At 40.1% G+C, this 14,838-nt stretch overlaps 1 protein-coding gene across 1 annotated transcript in view; it reads right to left on the minus strand.

The window, feature by feature from the left end:
- The window catches only part of SAMD3 (sterile alpha motif domain containing 3), a 42,304-nt gene that overhangs the window by 23,389 nt on the left and 4,077 nt on the right, over window positions 1-14,838 (minus strand). Inside the window, exons 3-4 of the mRNA XM_009880159.1 lie at window positions 3,043-3,228; window positions 2,675-2,759 (exon numbers count right to left, since the gene is read on the minus strand). Of these exons, the coding sequence (XP_009878461.1) occupies window positions 2,675-2,759; window positions 3,043-3,228 (271 nt within the window). The remainder of the gene's footprint in view (window positions 1-2,674; window positions 2,760-3,042; window positions 3,229-14,838) is intronic.

Here is a 14,838-nt window from a genome sequence, read left to right on the forward strand (position 1 = left end):
CTGAAGCGCTCCAAACCATAAGACTCGTGGGTTAAAAATAAAATCACACCACGGACAGTCCTTCTCAGGGCATCTCGTGAAGAACTACTGCAGCCGTCTGCAGACCCCAGCAAATGCTGCGGCTGCTCCTCCACCCCAAAGGGTAAGCAACTGCTTTCCTTTTAAGCATTGAGACATAGCACAGCAATAAGTAAAGAGCAATACATTAATGTCGTTTACAATACAGTGGGATAGAGCATTTTGCGCAGCAGTGAGGAAAACACCCTATGGGAGAACTGAGCTCCAGCACACCAGAGGGATCGTAAGGCTCCAAAGTATGTTCAGCATTTTTGTTCTTTGAAATGCATGCAACTATTTCTTTTTCCTGTAACTTTGACAAGAAATTAAAAGTCCGAGTATCTGAAAACATGTCTGTTGGTATTCTAAATAAACTCAGCTAACTTTAACTAGTCCTGGAAACCATTATTCTCCAAGGCCTGCCCAGTTGAATTGTCATGTTCGGTGTGTCCCTTTCTCCAGCCTTACAAACACACCAAAAAGAGGGGGTTATCTACATTTAGCTATCAGTCCCCAAATAAAGAGCTTTCTGCTTTGCCTCTGAATTTATTGATGATAGTTTTCTTAAATACTTTCAATGTACTATTCAAAAATTGTAATAACTGTCTAATTATTATAGATAAACAAATTTAAGGCATTCAAAACCTCTTGATACGTAATATTTTACATCTTACAAGACCTGTGATTCAATACTGTTACCAGGAACAAGAAGCAGTAATTCTTATAGATCCGTGTTAGCCTGAGGCAATTTTAAAAGAAAAACCTACACTTTAAGCTGCCAAACACACTTTTTTCTCAGAAAAGATAAAAGAATGGTGGTTAGCCATTTTTTTGTTGCTGTTCATTTGTTTCTTAAAGGCATATGAATTCAGTTTTTACTGCAAGCCTCATGTTAAGTAGCTGTGCATATGTTGCAGCGTTTGTTTTAAGCCTTTGCTGTTGTAACACACAACTATCTCACAGCGAGAAAAAAAGAAGTATTTATAGCCTTTATGATCATGAAGGAAGAACATAATGTCTAACAGTAGGGACAATAAAAATAGTAATTCATCCTCACCCCCTCCTCCAAACTTAAGTATACAGATATGCACCTTTAGTGCATTTTTCCTGCCTCAAGCGACGGGAGGGGCTGGCTCAGAGGCGTTAGACCAGCAATACTGCAAACTGCTCATTCCAGCTTCCTCACGTACTTATGGTGGTTTCTTCCAGATATGCTTTCTCGTAAGCATGAGAGACGTATCAAAAGAGAAAGAGCAACAACTCTGAAGTCTCTACCCCACCACCTAACTTCTGCCAGCACCAATTCCAGGACCAATCTGGGCAGCAATAAGACATTTCCTAAAGAATAGAGTTATAAGTCGTTTCATTCAGTCTACGGTCCTGCTGCAATGAAAGCCCTTTGAAAACCTAGTTTAAGAACCTCTGTTTAAAAACAGTTTTAAAAAGCTAAAGGCTGTAGAAAGGTCTTCGGACCCACCCGGAGCATCATTCCAGCTCCCCTTCACAAAGGGAGCCAGATGAAGCCACAGCATTACCCAGGACCCCGACCTGGGACCCCCACTGGGGTATTCACAGAGGAATCCTGATTAAAAATAAGGGTGGACTGTTGCTCTCTGATCCTTCTGCTCCCTCTCTCCTCTCTGAAATGTGTTTTTCTTTAGTCCCTTCCCTCCTACAATGCCTGGGCTCAGGGGAAAACTAGAATAGCCATTCCTTAATCCCCACTTTTTTTTTATTCTCAAAATTATTTTGCTTTCTGCAGTAACTGCACACAGGATATATATTTATATACGTTTAAAGCTAACAAACCCCACTGAGTCCCACAAGCTTTTACAAGAGTCTATAAAAGTATCACATGGCAAAGCAATGATGTGAAGTCAAAAGGTGAACATTGTCCTCTGAGACTACGGATATGTATTCTGGGTCACAAGAGTGAAAAAATGTAGTTCAAATTTAAGTCATCTCCTTCCACTGCTTTCTGTTATGTCCCCACTGAGATCCCAACGAGGGTTTTTAAATATTTTTAATTAGGCCTAGATTCCTGACATACCTAAGCCAGGAGTATTACTGCATGCTGCAGCTAGAAACCTAACACAAAAGTGATCATAGTGCACTGCAAGAGCATCAGTCCTCATATGTTAGTCCTCATACAGGCTTCTTTGTTTTTAAAAGCAAAAATAAGTCACTTTTACTTAAATTTATCCTTTGGGAGAAATCAATCCAGAAAGAAACTGCACCCAACAAGCAACCAGGGATTTCATGTACAGGTCTGCATGAGGTCACAGTGGCTTTGAGGAATGGCTATAACTGGATTAATCTTTAATTAATATAATGAAATAAGAATATGATTCGCCAAACAAATCAAAGTGAAGCTTATAGCTCTGAATAGAGCCAGTATATAAGAAATCGATACTGATTTCCTCTGCACTAGGTTATTTTCTTGTGATTGATTACGTGAAAGAAGACCTCACCTGCATTTTTCAAGATGGAGGACTCTTTATAGAATCACAGAATCATCTAGGTTGGCAGGGACCTTTAAGATCATCAAGTCCAACCATCAAAATACTTATTTACAACCATTACAACACTACTTATTTATAACCATTACAATACTTACAAAGCCATTCCCATCTTCATCAAGGAACGGGTACGCCTGCAGCAGAGCATTGACAACAATGTTGTATTGCTGACTGTTGGGATACCTGTGCAAACAAGACAGAGATGTAAAAGAAATAGTTGGTATTCCAGACAGTATCAGACACTGTCTGGAGTATATACTGATATACATTAAACTGACTATTTCCAAGGCCTCCAAATAACAAAGGGAACAGCTTTAAGGTTTGCATGAAGTCTTCCTGTTGCTTCAAGCTTAGTCTCCCCTATTTAAGCAAGCATATTAAAGGGAATGGCTTTACACCCATTTGAAAATTTACTTCTGCAGCCAATTGGTAATGCCCCCAGATAAATCTAACAATGTTTACTCACAGTGATCCTTGTAGGTATTTTGTCATGTCCGCTTGTAAAAATTCAATAATCCTTATTCTCATACTGTGATCGGGGCATTTTTTTTCTGCCAATAGGCACTTGACATCGTAAGGGAAGTCTGGTAAAGCATAAGAACTTGTCCATTGCAACGTCTTGTATCTTGCAAAAAATGATTTCAGATTTTTTCTGTAAAAGAAAAGATTATGTCATCATGATCAGGTCCTTCTTCCAGGGGAATGCAAGCAAGAAGGAAAAAAAAAAAAAACCAAGCAAAAAATCAACACAAAGGAGTTATTGCAATAGAAATTCAAGGCTTGCTTTCTTGGTTTCTACATAAAGAATACCCACAAAAGCTGCAATCAAAACATATGGGGTTAAAACCAGATGTCAGTTGTGAAATGTTTTAATCAGCAGATGCTAGAAGGTGGTCACTAACTGAAAGCAGAAGGCAGAGCGGAGGAAGTCACTGGGGACTAGCTACTGTTGCAAAATAACTTTATCTGTCATCATTTATAGTGTGTTTCCTACCAGTTCTGCTAACTTACTTGTGAAAGTAAGCTGAACAGCTTAATTGAATAAAATACTATACACAACATTAGCTAAGACTGTCCTCCCAAAGGGGAAAGCAGGGAAGGGATGAAGGCAGTTATCATCAGCACATGGCTGGAGATAAAGCAGACGCAGCCCGAAGTACCCGCAGCTCTGATCCCAAGAAGACCATCAGCACTGTTTACAGATGTCACACCCCAGCTGGGGTGAGCCTGAGGCAGGGTATCACCACTGCCTAGCCAAATGCTTTTGACCTCCAGAGAGCCTGCCAAACCCTAATTCCAAAGGAACACAGGGAGAAGTAGAGATAAATTAAGCTGGAGGTCAATCAAGAGCCACTTAAAAGTGGGAGTGGCTCTGGCAGCACTAGACAGCTTCCCAACCATAGTAGTCCAGACCCAACAAAGAAATTTCAAATGAGAGGTGCCAAAGACATCTAAAGAGTCCTGTTATGTATGTGGTATCACAAATTTATGTTTGCTTTAGTTTAAATTGCTCTCTGCAATTTGGAAACAACTACCAGAATTTTAAAAGAATTCTTAAAATAAAATGCTATCAGTATAGATGACAAATGTAGATGCTTACATGGTATAAACATACAGATATCTATGTCCAAATTAATTATCTGCACTCCCTTTATATTCACCGAGGAGACATAAGCACCACTGAAGGGTGACAGAACAACTGGAAGACATGTAAATCAGACCAGATGTTCTCTCTCATCTATTTCTCTCCACTAACTATGAAGGGAATTAAGATAGTTACCATAGTTGTTGAAATCTGTACTGTATATGTGTCAAGTTAGGAACCCCCACTTGGTAGGTGAAAGCTCCCACACAGACACATGTGGCTGGACCAGGCATGCTCGAGTGGCCCTGCCAAGCTGCACTAGCTTTTGAGTCTATGAAAGTTATGGAGGAAAATACTGCTAGACTTCAGTCCAGTCAACACACACAAGTTTTCAGTCCTAAAGGTCTCCACAGCAGCCTATAAACAAGAGCTAGGTACATAAATAAGAGCTGTGAAGAGTTTTAGCAAGGTCTTTATTGGGAGGTTTTGCTATCCAGCCTCTTTCAGATAAGGATGTAAAAAAAATCCCACAGTAACCAATAGCTTTAGGCTGGCAAAATCAGATGCAATACCAATGGCTGGGCATTTGCAATAGCTTAGCTTATACCACTTTGAAAGATTACTATATATCTGGGAGGCAGATTATTTTGGGCCCCTATAGCATTAATTATAGCCTCAATACCTTCTTGAGTAGATTAGCTTATAACTCTCATAACCTTGTTGACCTGGTTATGCTGCCACACCATCTTGGCATCTTTTAATGTAAGTTGCTAGCTTCCACGCTAGTAAAAGCTCTACAGCCATGATTTAACTTTGCCAACACCAGCACTATTGCAAATTGTGATACTGTGCTGGAAATAAAAAAAATTAAAAAATTGACTACCATCATCTGATCCTCGTAGACATATTAACAGCAGTAGCAGTACTCACAGCGCTACTGTTTCCCCATGCAAAACAGGTACAAAATGGCCAGGGCTGCTGTCTCTCCAAGCTCACCAGATTTTACGGGACACAGATGGTTAACAGTAGTTGCAAGCTGTAGTGAATTTCTATTAGTACTTTGCAGTCTCAAAAGAAGGAAAAGCTGCATGAGAAGTGACAAACATATCCACACAGACACATTCATGTCCTTTTTTGGTGACAAATTAATATACAAATGGGAAAATAAAATCCAACCCAGATTCTGAAATCACTTGGAAATCCCTCCTTTGCAAATAAAGTGCAGATGTTCAATGTAGCATCAATGAGGAGCCTATAAGTTTGAAATCTGTACTTTCACAAACTTTACAGATGAACGTGATGTAGCAGACAGGCTGCAAGTTACGACATACTATTTTCCACATGCTGTCATTTAAACTAGCTCCAAAAGTACAGAAGTTTAAAACGTGCAGTAATTTGTAGCTGAGCAGCACTGACATTCCTGTTGTTGCTAATACCAGTGACGTTGAATTACCATTTCGAAAAGTGGAATGGTTTAGCAGGTTCAGTTCAGGCAAACTGAACTGTACTCATTTCCTTGAAGAAAATAAAATTTGCTCGGAGATGGGATGGCTAATAGCCACAGAGGCATGGTAACTCTCCCCTCCACCACTCCCTTCGCATTTGCCTGTACAACAAAAATACTCCAAATTCCATCTCTCTTCAGCCTTACCCAACACAGAAAATACTTCCTTGCTGTCCAAACAAGATCCAAAAATTCCTTTAGTCTCCATGGTGCAATAGATTAAATATTTTACTAGCTTTTGCTGAAATCATTGCTGTTAGGCAGCCATGTTAAATATGTGCAGTAATATTTTACAATGAAATACAGGTTTGTTTGAAAAGAGACACAACTCCACACTAAACTTTATCCCCAGAAAGCCTCACATGCAAACTTGTGTAACTAAAGGAACAATGCAGTTAAACTGTATGTACACTGGGATTTATGCATATAGCCACAACCTTTCTTGATTGTGGGGAACCATGTTACAGTTAGGGGTTTAGGTACAAACGAGTGTAGCCTGTTTCTAACCATCCCTCTCTGGTCTTCTAGCTAACCCGAGACACAGAGATAAGATCAAGATCCCAAAATACAAATTCCTATATCTTTTCTTTTCTCTCAATTCTTAAGACATCTGATGGTGCAGTTAAATCAGTCTGACAGCTAGCTGCTGCCAAATGTCAGCCCCTCTCTCCCCCCACTGTCACATCTCTCTACCCCTTTTTTACTCATACTGGGAAGCCTCTAACCCTGCAGCAAGTTACTTCAAGGAGCTACAGTGATGAAATTCTTCATTTTTCTTCTTGGTTTAGTTTTCTCATTGTTCAGGTCCCCAGAATGGTTCCCCATAAGGTGAAACAAATACCAGTGCAGATGAAGCAAACCCGTCTCTTTATGTCAGCTGCAATATGGAACCGCACCCTGAGAAGCATATCCTCAGCAAGGACACAACTAATCACAGAGCTTTCGAGCACTCAGCTTTTGTGGATGACCGCTTGACTTACTGTACTAACTCACAGCACTGTGTCATACAGCTATTTCGTTCTTTGGCTCCATTACAGCTTTACACTGCTCACACACAGCATGTTTAGTGAGACACGGAACTATAGAATAACATTGTTTTGGGGGAAGCCATTTGTCTCCTTCAGCTGGCAAAAAAAAACCCACCCAAAACCCCCAAAACAAACCAAACAAAACCAAAAAGTTTACCTGTTTGAATTATATAACCCCTGGTATTCCTAATCCCAGGGAATATCTTGGTTTACTGCCAAAAAGGTAAAGATTTTACACAGTTGCAGCATCACCCAGATCATTCAATTAAGGTTTTAGACTGCACTGGAGTGAAGAGTGGTGAGTGAACAGAGCAGCACAGTCCCACGCTCAGTGTCCCGTGCAACCTCACACAGAGAGACAGGGCTGACTGAATTAGCTGTAATAAGTCAGTAAAAATAATCGTGACATCAACATAGACAGCATAATCAAGATAGCTGTGCAAAGTGCAGTAGATACCTAGAAAGAGGTTCAAATACGAGAACACAGGATTTTGTCATTTTAAACTTCTGAGCATACTGGTAAGAAGGATCAGTTTCCTGCATCTATTTAGTTCACTGAAGAAAAGAAGTGACTTAAAGGCCAACTGAGCACACACATAAACAGGCTGTGTGCCACGTGCTTTTCTTATTGTCTACTTTACTAAAGTCCATGAGTCCATGGTACCCATTGCTACATCTTGTATCAGCTTAGGTCCCAGTAACTCAGAGGATGTTGCAGTTGAGCAGAATCTTTCTGACGCCAATGAGTTTCCACATTCAGCACATCAATAGCCCTCAGCACATGGCTGGAGCCTCATCCATTCCCGTTTTTCACAAGTGAAGGTCTAGCCTTTCACGTGTCTACACCAAACATCAGCAAGAGACACCTGCCAGAAGATTTGTAGGCTGGAAAAGAGTCCACATCTGCAAAGCCAAGGAAGAAAAAGAAGAGAAAAGAAAACCTGGAACTTGCAGACATGAAGGAAGGAGCTGAAGCTGTAGAAAATGTTCCTTTTCCCTAACACACATATGCTTTCAACTGTATGACAATATTTAAGGTTGTAAAGGCTGTTTCCATCAAAAGGAAGAAATGATGACAGATTATTAAATATCAAAAGAAGCTCTTTTCCCCCCTCTCAATAGTAGGATAAAACAGGGCACTCTTTTCTATTCATAGTTCTGAGATCAGTGCCTGAAAGATTCGCATGCCTTTCTTTTCATGTGCTTCACTGCGATTTCCTACTTTCCAGCACAAATGCACAGTTTCCCAGTTATTCCCTAGAGCCGGGGATTTGCAGCCTACCCCGTCCTTGGTGATGTCTCTTACTTTTTCTGTTCCCATTAAATGTAGGGGCAGGCATCCTTTAGACTGAACAAGAAGTTACCCACAGCAAGGCTTGTACGTGGGAGCTGACAGACACACCATAGCTGCCCATTTCCCAGAGCAGCTACAGTTTCAGCTTTCCCTGAGGTACCCTCCCTACAGAAATCATCAGGTTCAGTACAATCACGAAGTTACAGACAAAATTAATCAGCTTTAAAGAAAGTTTGCGAGATGCAAACACAACCCTCTTCTAAAGGGAGTCAAGATTTTTTGACAGTTTCCATTCTGAGGAGCTGCATCACGTAAGCGAAGGCTCCGCACTTCCATCTCATACGAGGGCAGCAGCTGTAGGTTACAGACGGGGGAGAGAAAGTGCTCCTTGGGGAATCTGACTGACAGAACTGCCAGCTAAATCAGGCCACTTTAAAGAAACAGGGTTTATCTGTATTCACCCCTGTAAGATGTGTTATGCTGTATCCAAAGAATTTTATGTATTCGGGGGTTTTTGTTGTTGTTGTTTTTATGACTTTGCTAGACCTTAACAAGGCAATGCAGTGAGTATCTCCCGCAAGTCATTTGTAAGACACTGCTTATTTCTGGTGTGGAAGAACGGAGATTTAATAATTTCTTTTCCCTGCAAACTTTTGTGGAAGACTCACGGCACCGTAACAGTAAATTCAGCTCTGCTGACCATAAATGCTCCAAAACCATGAGTCCAGTTGCCTTGACTTCCAAAATACTGAGGCAACAAGCACAGAGAAATATATTATTGTGATTATTGTAGTTTTATTTAAGGTAGCATTCTTAAGCTTCCTGCTGCAATGAAAAAGACATGAAATGATGAAAAAAAAAGAGTAGCAGAAATTCTCACAAGCACATAAATTGACAACCTAAATTTAAAGAATCTCCCCCAAACTCTACACAAACCAAACCCCATAGATATAACGGTTTTATGAAGGTGAAGTAACAATTGAAGTGAAATTATAAGGAATCACTAAAATAAAAAAGAGGTTATTTTTCTATTATGATACATCATTGAACACAGGAATCTACTACTGAAACAATAAATAGCTTCAGAAGCATTGAGACAAATTTATAGAAGAAAAATTCAGTCACTCACTGTTAAAAATAATGGGCTGGATGCAATTTGTGGTTTCAGAATTCCTAAACATTAGTTGTCATAGAGGTATAATCAAAGGGAGCATCTGATATCTGTACTTCTGCACGGAATAAACAGACAGTACTTCTTTTCTTCTACCACTGATCATTGTCAAAGACTCAACATGTGGGGTTTTTTTATGGCTTCTTTTCATGTCTGTACGAACTAACTGAAAAAAAGATCATCACATCCACTAGAAATAATTCTGATGATATCAACAATAAGGTTTCTGCAGAGAAACTAAGAAACTCTTAAGTTATAAAGAGGCACAGTCCAGCTAAGATTTTCTTTGTAGGACTGTAGTTGCATATGTGTATGTATGTATACATATAAAAGTAAGGTTTCGTCTCCTGTATACGGGGAGCAAAATCATCTGAAACAATTGACTAAGCAACAATTTTTCAGGCTAGCGCCTCTTTTTTTTTTTCCTTTTCTTTTCTTCTTTTTAAAGCACAAGCATAAATGTGTTTCTGATAAAACACATCATTAAACATAGACCAATGGTATTGATGTGTGGGTAATGGGGAAACGAAGGAAGGAGCTCTGTAAAGATCATTAGCAGAATGACGTGTCAAAACTAAAACATGCCCGAGGTGCAGCTACCCAGCAGTCAGTGCAATTGCCTGCAGCGCGACCCAACTAGATGCAAGACTGTCCTAGCTAAGGAGATATATGGCATCTTCGATGTGACTCAGTGCTCTGCTCACCTCCAGGCCCTATCAGCGGGGTGGTACTCGTTCAAAAGTTGCACTAGTGCCCGCTGGCAGGTGCCCGACCTCAAGCAGGCCTGCAGCCGGCAAACTGGCTTCACTGAGCCGACGGATGAGCGGTGGTTTGCCACCATGCAGGCCAGTACGGCCACCTCGGAGACGGGAGCCAAGTTTATTTTAAAATAAATATTCCAACTCATTGTCCTTGGTATCAGCCCAAATTTATGTGGGCACCGGTACCAATATACTGTCAACGCTGGCAATGGCTATACTGGTATATGAACGCTTAGCAGGCCCAGGTTTAATTGAGCACTGACCACGTCTTCCAAATTTGCAGCAGACAGAGAAGTTCAAGGCTGTCAAGGCTGGCCAGATCTGTTATCCTGCTTGTGCACATAAGCCTGCTCTGAGCAAATTACTTCAAGGTGTTCAGACAGTAAATCTGCTACAGAGCACTCAAGAGCCATAGAACACGTTTTTATAGAAAGAATAAATGTACAAATAAACCTGTACCAGGACATCACTCCTGAAGGAAAACAGCTAAAAAAAGAGTGAGGAAGGGATATGTTAGGGATGTCATTTGATAAACAAACACCTTGAGGAAAGGCAGACAGGACATATAAACCAGCCAATAAAAGGTTGGTTTTTCACAGCGGTGTCAGGTATTTACAAGCAACGACAGCCTCTGTCCTAGCAACAAGATAAACACCAGGCTGCCAGGAGTCATCAAACCGCTGGTACTCTGATACAGAAAAGCAGGTATAGGGGAAATGCATTTATTGAATCATCCTCCGCAGCTATCTTATTGTCTTCACAGAAAAGCACTGCTTCAAGATTAATCTTCTTAGGAGATTAACAAAAAGACTGGCTGGTTTTACTTCTGTAGTTGCTAGCAAAAAGTTATTCTATTGAAATAATCCGCAAACCTTATCTGGTTATAGGTATGCACAATTTCAACACACAAAAAATAAAGTTATATAATTGCTGCACCAACTTACTCTTTATTTTTGTGTTTAAACAGTCTTCTTTTATATTTTTGTATTATTTAGTAATACAGAAGAGTATTTCACACAGTTGTTAGGACTATCTACACAGGAAAGACACAGAGAAACTTTGAGCCAGTTCACCAGCATTAATAATCAATAAAAGCACCCACAAATTCATGTCAGGCAAAACCACGTCAGCTATTGAAGCTGTAGTTGCATGGGCCTGGGGGGGGGCGGAGCAGCACAAAGAGGAGTCCTTTCAGATGGGATAAATGAGAAGACAAGAAGCTACAAGTGTAACCCTGGCCAAATATTAACCATTTGAACTGTACATTTAAACCAACACCACCACTGAATTAAACCAACCCCTGGCAGAATTGACTCTAGAAGTGCTTATATGACCCGCTCTGCCACTAAATAAATGGGTGAGGTGGGAACCCCCACTAAAAAAAAAAAAGTGGAAGTTGTCATTGTTTTTAGCTGCTTTTCCAAATCTGGCCTGGCTGAAGAGAAATGGGTACCTACCCTCCTTCCTATTCAGAATAAGACAGTCCTGAGTGTTTTATTTGCAGAGCCACCTCCCTATATTATTACAGCTTCCCTTTCCCCACTAGTCAACATGAGAAACTGGGCAGGAGAAACACATGCACAGACTTTAAACATTCCAAATTTAAAGCCATGGGAAAAAAAAACACCACTACTTGATGTAACAGAAATGTCAGATTAGCATTATGCCAAAATACAAAAAATAGCCACCATTAATCTGATGTGAAAAACCACTTTTCACCATGACACATAAATCCATAGACTGGAAATTGAGTGAAAAACAAAAAAAACAACCTACCAACCAATGCACTCACCCACCCAGCTTTCAACGTAAGTATATTAGCAGAATAGACAGGGAAGTTACTTATATACTCTAGGCTAAGAATCTATCATTGCGTTGTAGTCAAAGCAACTTTTTCTGTTTCCATAACCAAATTTCTAAAACAAATGTTTTGTTCAACCCTTCATAACCTACTTATAGCCAGCATAGCCCCCTCAAGCATATAAAACATTAGAATTTTCCATCAGTGGTTGAAAAGCCAGTAAGTGAGTACTGTAGGGTAACGAAGGCAGGAAGAAAAGGAAAAAACCTTCAAAATATTGAACCCAAACTCTGTAACATCGCATTGATCGGTGTGGGTCAAGTCATAGACATATCTAACAGCAGGATTCACCTCCAAAAATATTATATAGCTAAGGATTATCCTAATGCAGCAGTTAATGGATGCAAGAGCTGTTCAGTTCCGTCCTCAGTCTTGGTTAAAACAGCTGTTTTGGAGAAAGACATTTCCCAGCTTCCCATCAGACCTTCAAAGAGAAGCCCTCATAAAATTTACTCAGGTCTTCAAGACTACAAATCATCACAGCTCCAGTGATTTTTAGGGGATCTACTACTTCACCAAGAAGGGGCACTTCCATTTAGAGTAGCAGACTTCCCCTTCTTTGCCCCCAGGGTGAACTGGTACTGCTCTTTTGCAGTCGCTTTCCCTTAGCAAGCCATTATGGGCCTTTGAAAGCTACTACTGACAACATTTGCTGAGAACATTTCCTGAAACCAGTCCATTCTGGGTTAAATTGATTCACACAGCCCATTTAAAACTCTTTATACAGCACAAGGCAAATTGATCATCATTAATTAAAAATAAGCATCCTTTAGTAATACAGACTAAAAACCATACTTGCAAGATCATTTTAATGGTTTGTTGCGAGGATTTTAAGTGATTTGGGTTTGTTTCATTGGTGACGATGCTGACAGGATCTTTAGGTTTGGGGGTTTTTTTGTTCTTTTGAAGCTCATAGAGGGACTTTATTTTAAAACTGTTAACTATGTGATTCACTAAGCCCTCTCCTCTGTTCCCAGACAGCCTTATCCCAAACTCCTTGTTACTTTTTAAAAGTGATAAAATAGACAATTTTACAGAAAGACCTTCCCTTATCTCAGAATATCAGAGAGATGGTGAAGCCATCAGTCACCTCTATGGGGGAGAAATTATAGCACGTAGGAATAGAGAGGGGTAATGAGCAGCAAAGAAAGCTTTGTAAACAAGAAAACAATTGTCTTGAAAGAGGAAGGGGACTCCTGCAACATGGACTGCCCATCTCAAAGGGGAAAAGCTCGTGTAGGAAAAAGAAAAAAAAACACCACCGAAACACAACACAACAAAACCTCCTCCCCTTGCCTCCAGTTTTCTTAAGATGACACATTTTGATACTCAAGGAAAAGGAATGCGCAAATGGAACCAGCATGCCTACCTTCCCAAGTGCTATATTTAAGGTGCCTCAAGCACACGATATTTTTATGTAGCCATATTCCACTGTGTAATGATTAATTTGCCAGATTCCTGTTGAAAACACATCTTTAAAAGAGGAGTTTTAAAAAACAGATAAATAAAGACAAACTTGCACCTTGCCCTCTGAAAGAGGCAACACGAGATAGTGAGCAAGGACTGAGGATAGCGAGCAGAAAAAAAACCATTTGACAATTGCATTCAGTCGAATACTAATACATTTCTGCTCCTGCTGTTTTCTAAATATACTTGAACCCATCCTCCAATAATTAGGAACTCTTTTTATAAACAATCTGTTCAGTCTTAATGTAAAGAGAAGTGTTTATTTCATTTCTAAAAGGTAAGGAAAATCTAGTAAATGTATTATCAACTCACTTTTGCTTTAGCACTCTGTGATCAATTAGTCCTTCTGCATTTTCAGTTGAGCACAGATATTTTTTCTGTTCCCCAGGACCAGAAGAATTTAACATTTGTCTGTCAATAGCCCTGAAACAAACAAACAAAAAAGGCTTTCACTGTCAAGTTTTGTGCAGCGTATAGAAAAAAGGTATTTTAGGGTTTTAAAATACCAGTGGCAGAAATAGAAAAGGAGAAAAATTAACATATTGAATAGTCATGATTTTACATGATGCTGATGTCTCTTAATCTATCTCTCAGTTCAATTATCAAACTCTGACAAGTTAAAAGGAAAACTGTAAATAATATTGCCTAGTGATATTCTAATTACTACAGTTGCAAAACCCAGAAAAATACATCTTCTCGGCATTGCAGGAAAATTGCCATCTTCAGCTTGGCGTCCCCTAATCTCTGGGAATAACTAACCTTTACAACATGCAAGGGCAGGGGAACATTGACCATATTGTAAGGTGGTTTCTATTCAACTAGAGTCTTGAACATGCATTTTTTCTGAGGGTTAAGCCTATCTTGAACATTTGGGTCGGGTTTACATTTCTCCAACCACTCAAGAAGATCCCTGAGAGGGCTTAGTGAATGCCACCTGGTCTCACATCCTGCTGTTCCTGGCTATTTGCACCAACTCTAGCCTGTCTGTAGCACCAAAAACTCCAGACACCCACTTCACTATCTGTGTGCCAGTTCAAACCACTGCTGCCCATTTAATCTGTGCATCTAACTCTCTCCTTCCTTATTTTCCAGCCATTTCTTCATCACCCTTTGCTTGTAGAAGCCAACATCAACAGTTTTACCCTGCACCGGGGGAAAGGCAGAGGTAAGATAGGGAGTACTACTATGCTGCCAAGAATTCACAGCAGTCATCAACCATTTTTTGACCCACAGACAACAAGAAATGTTGGTAACAAAGCTGTACTTTGCTAGCCAGATGCTAGAGGCTCCATTCGTCCCTGGGTTTGTAATTTTTGCCATAATCAATTAGGCTTTGCTCACTCAAAACCACAGCTACATCTCTTGAGAACCGGGGAACACGGAACACGATTAGAGGCATTGTTCAATGTTAGCACATTGTGTGCAACCAGATGTCTGTCAACATCAAACACAGATTCACTTCACCCTACCAACAGGCTCTCCACCTTCTAACTGAATCAATTAGGAAACAGCACAAAAATGTTCTTAATGAGGCCACTAAGGTGACATTATCAGAAGTTTCACTATTGCAAGCACTGGTGCTGAAGCCTTG

Source organism: Charadrius vociferus, unplaced genomic scaffold (genome assembly GCF_000708025.1).
Source record: "Charadrius vociferus isolate BGI_N301 unplaced genomic scaffold, ASM70802v2 scaffold82, whole genome shotgun sequence".
In the NCBI taxonomy this organism is placed as follows: Eukaryota; Metazoa; Chordata; class Aves; order Charadriiformes; family Charadriidae; genus Charadrius; species Charadrius vociferus.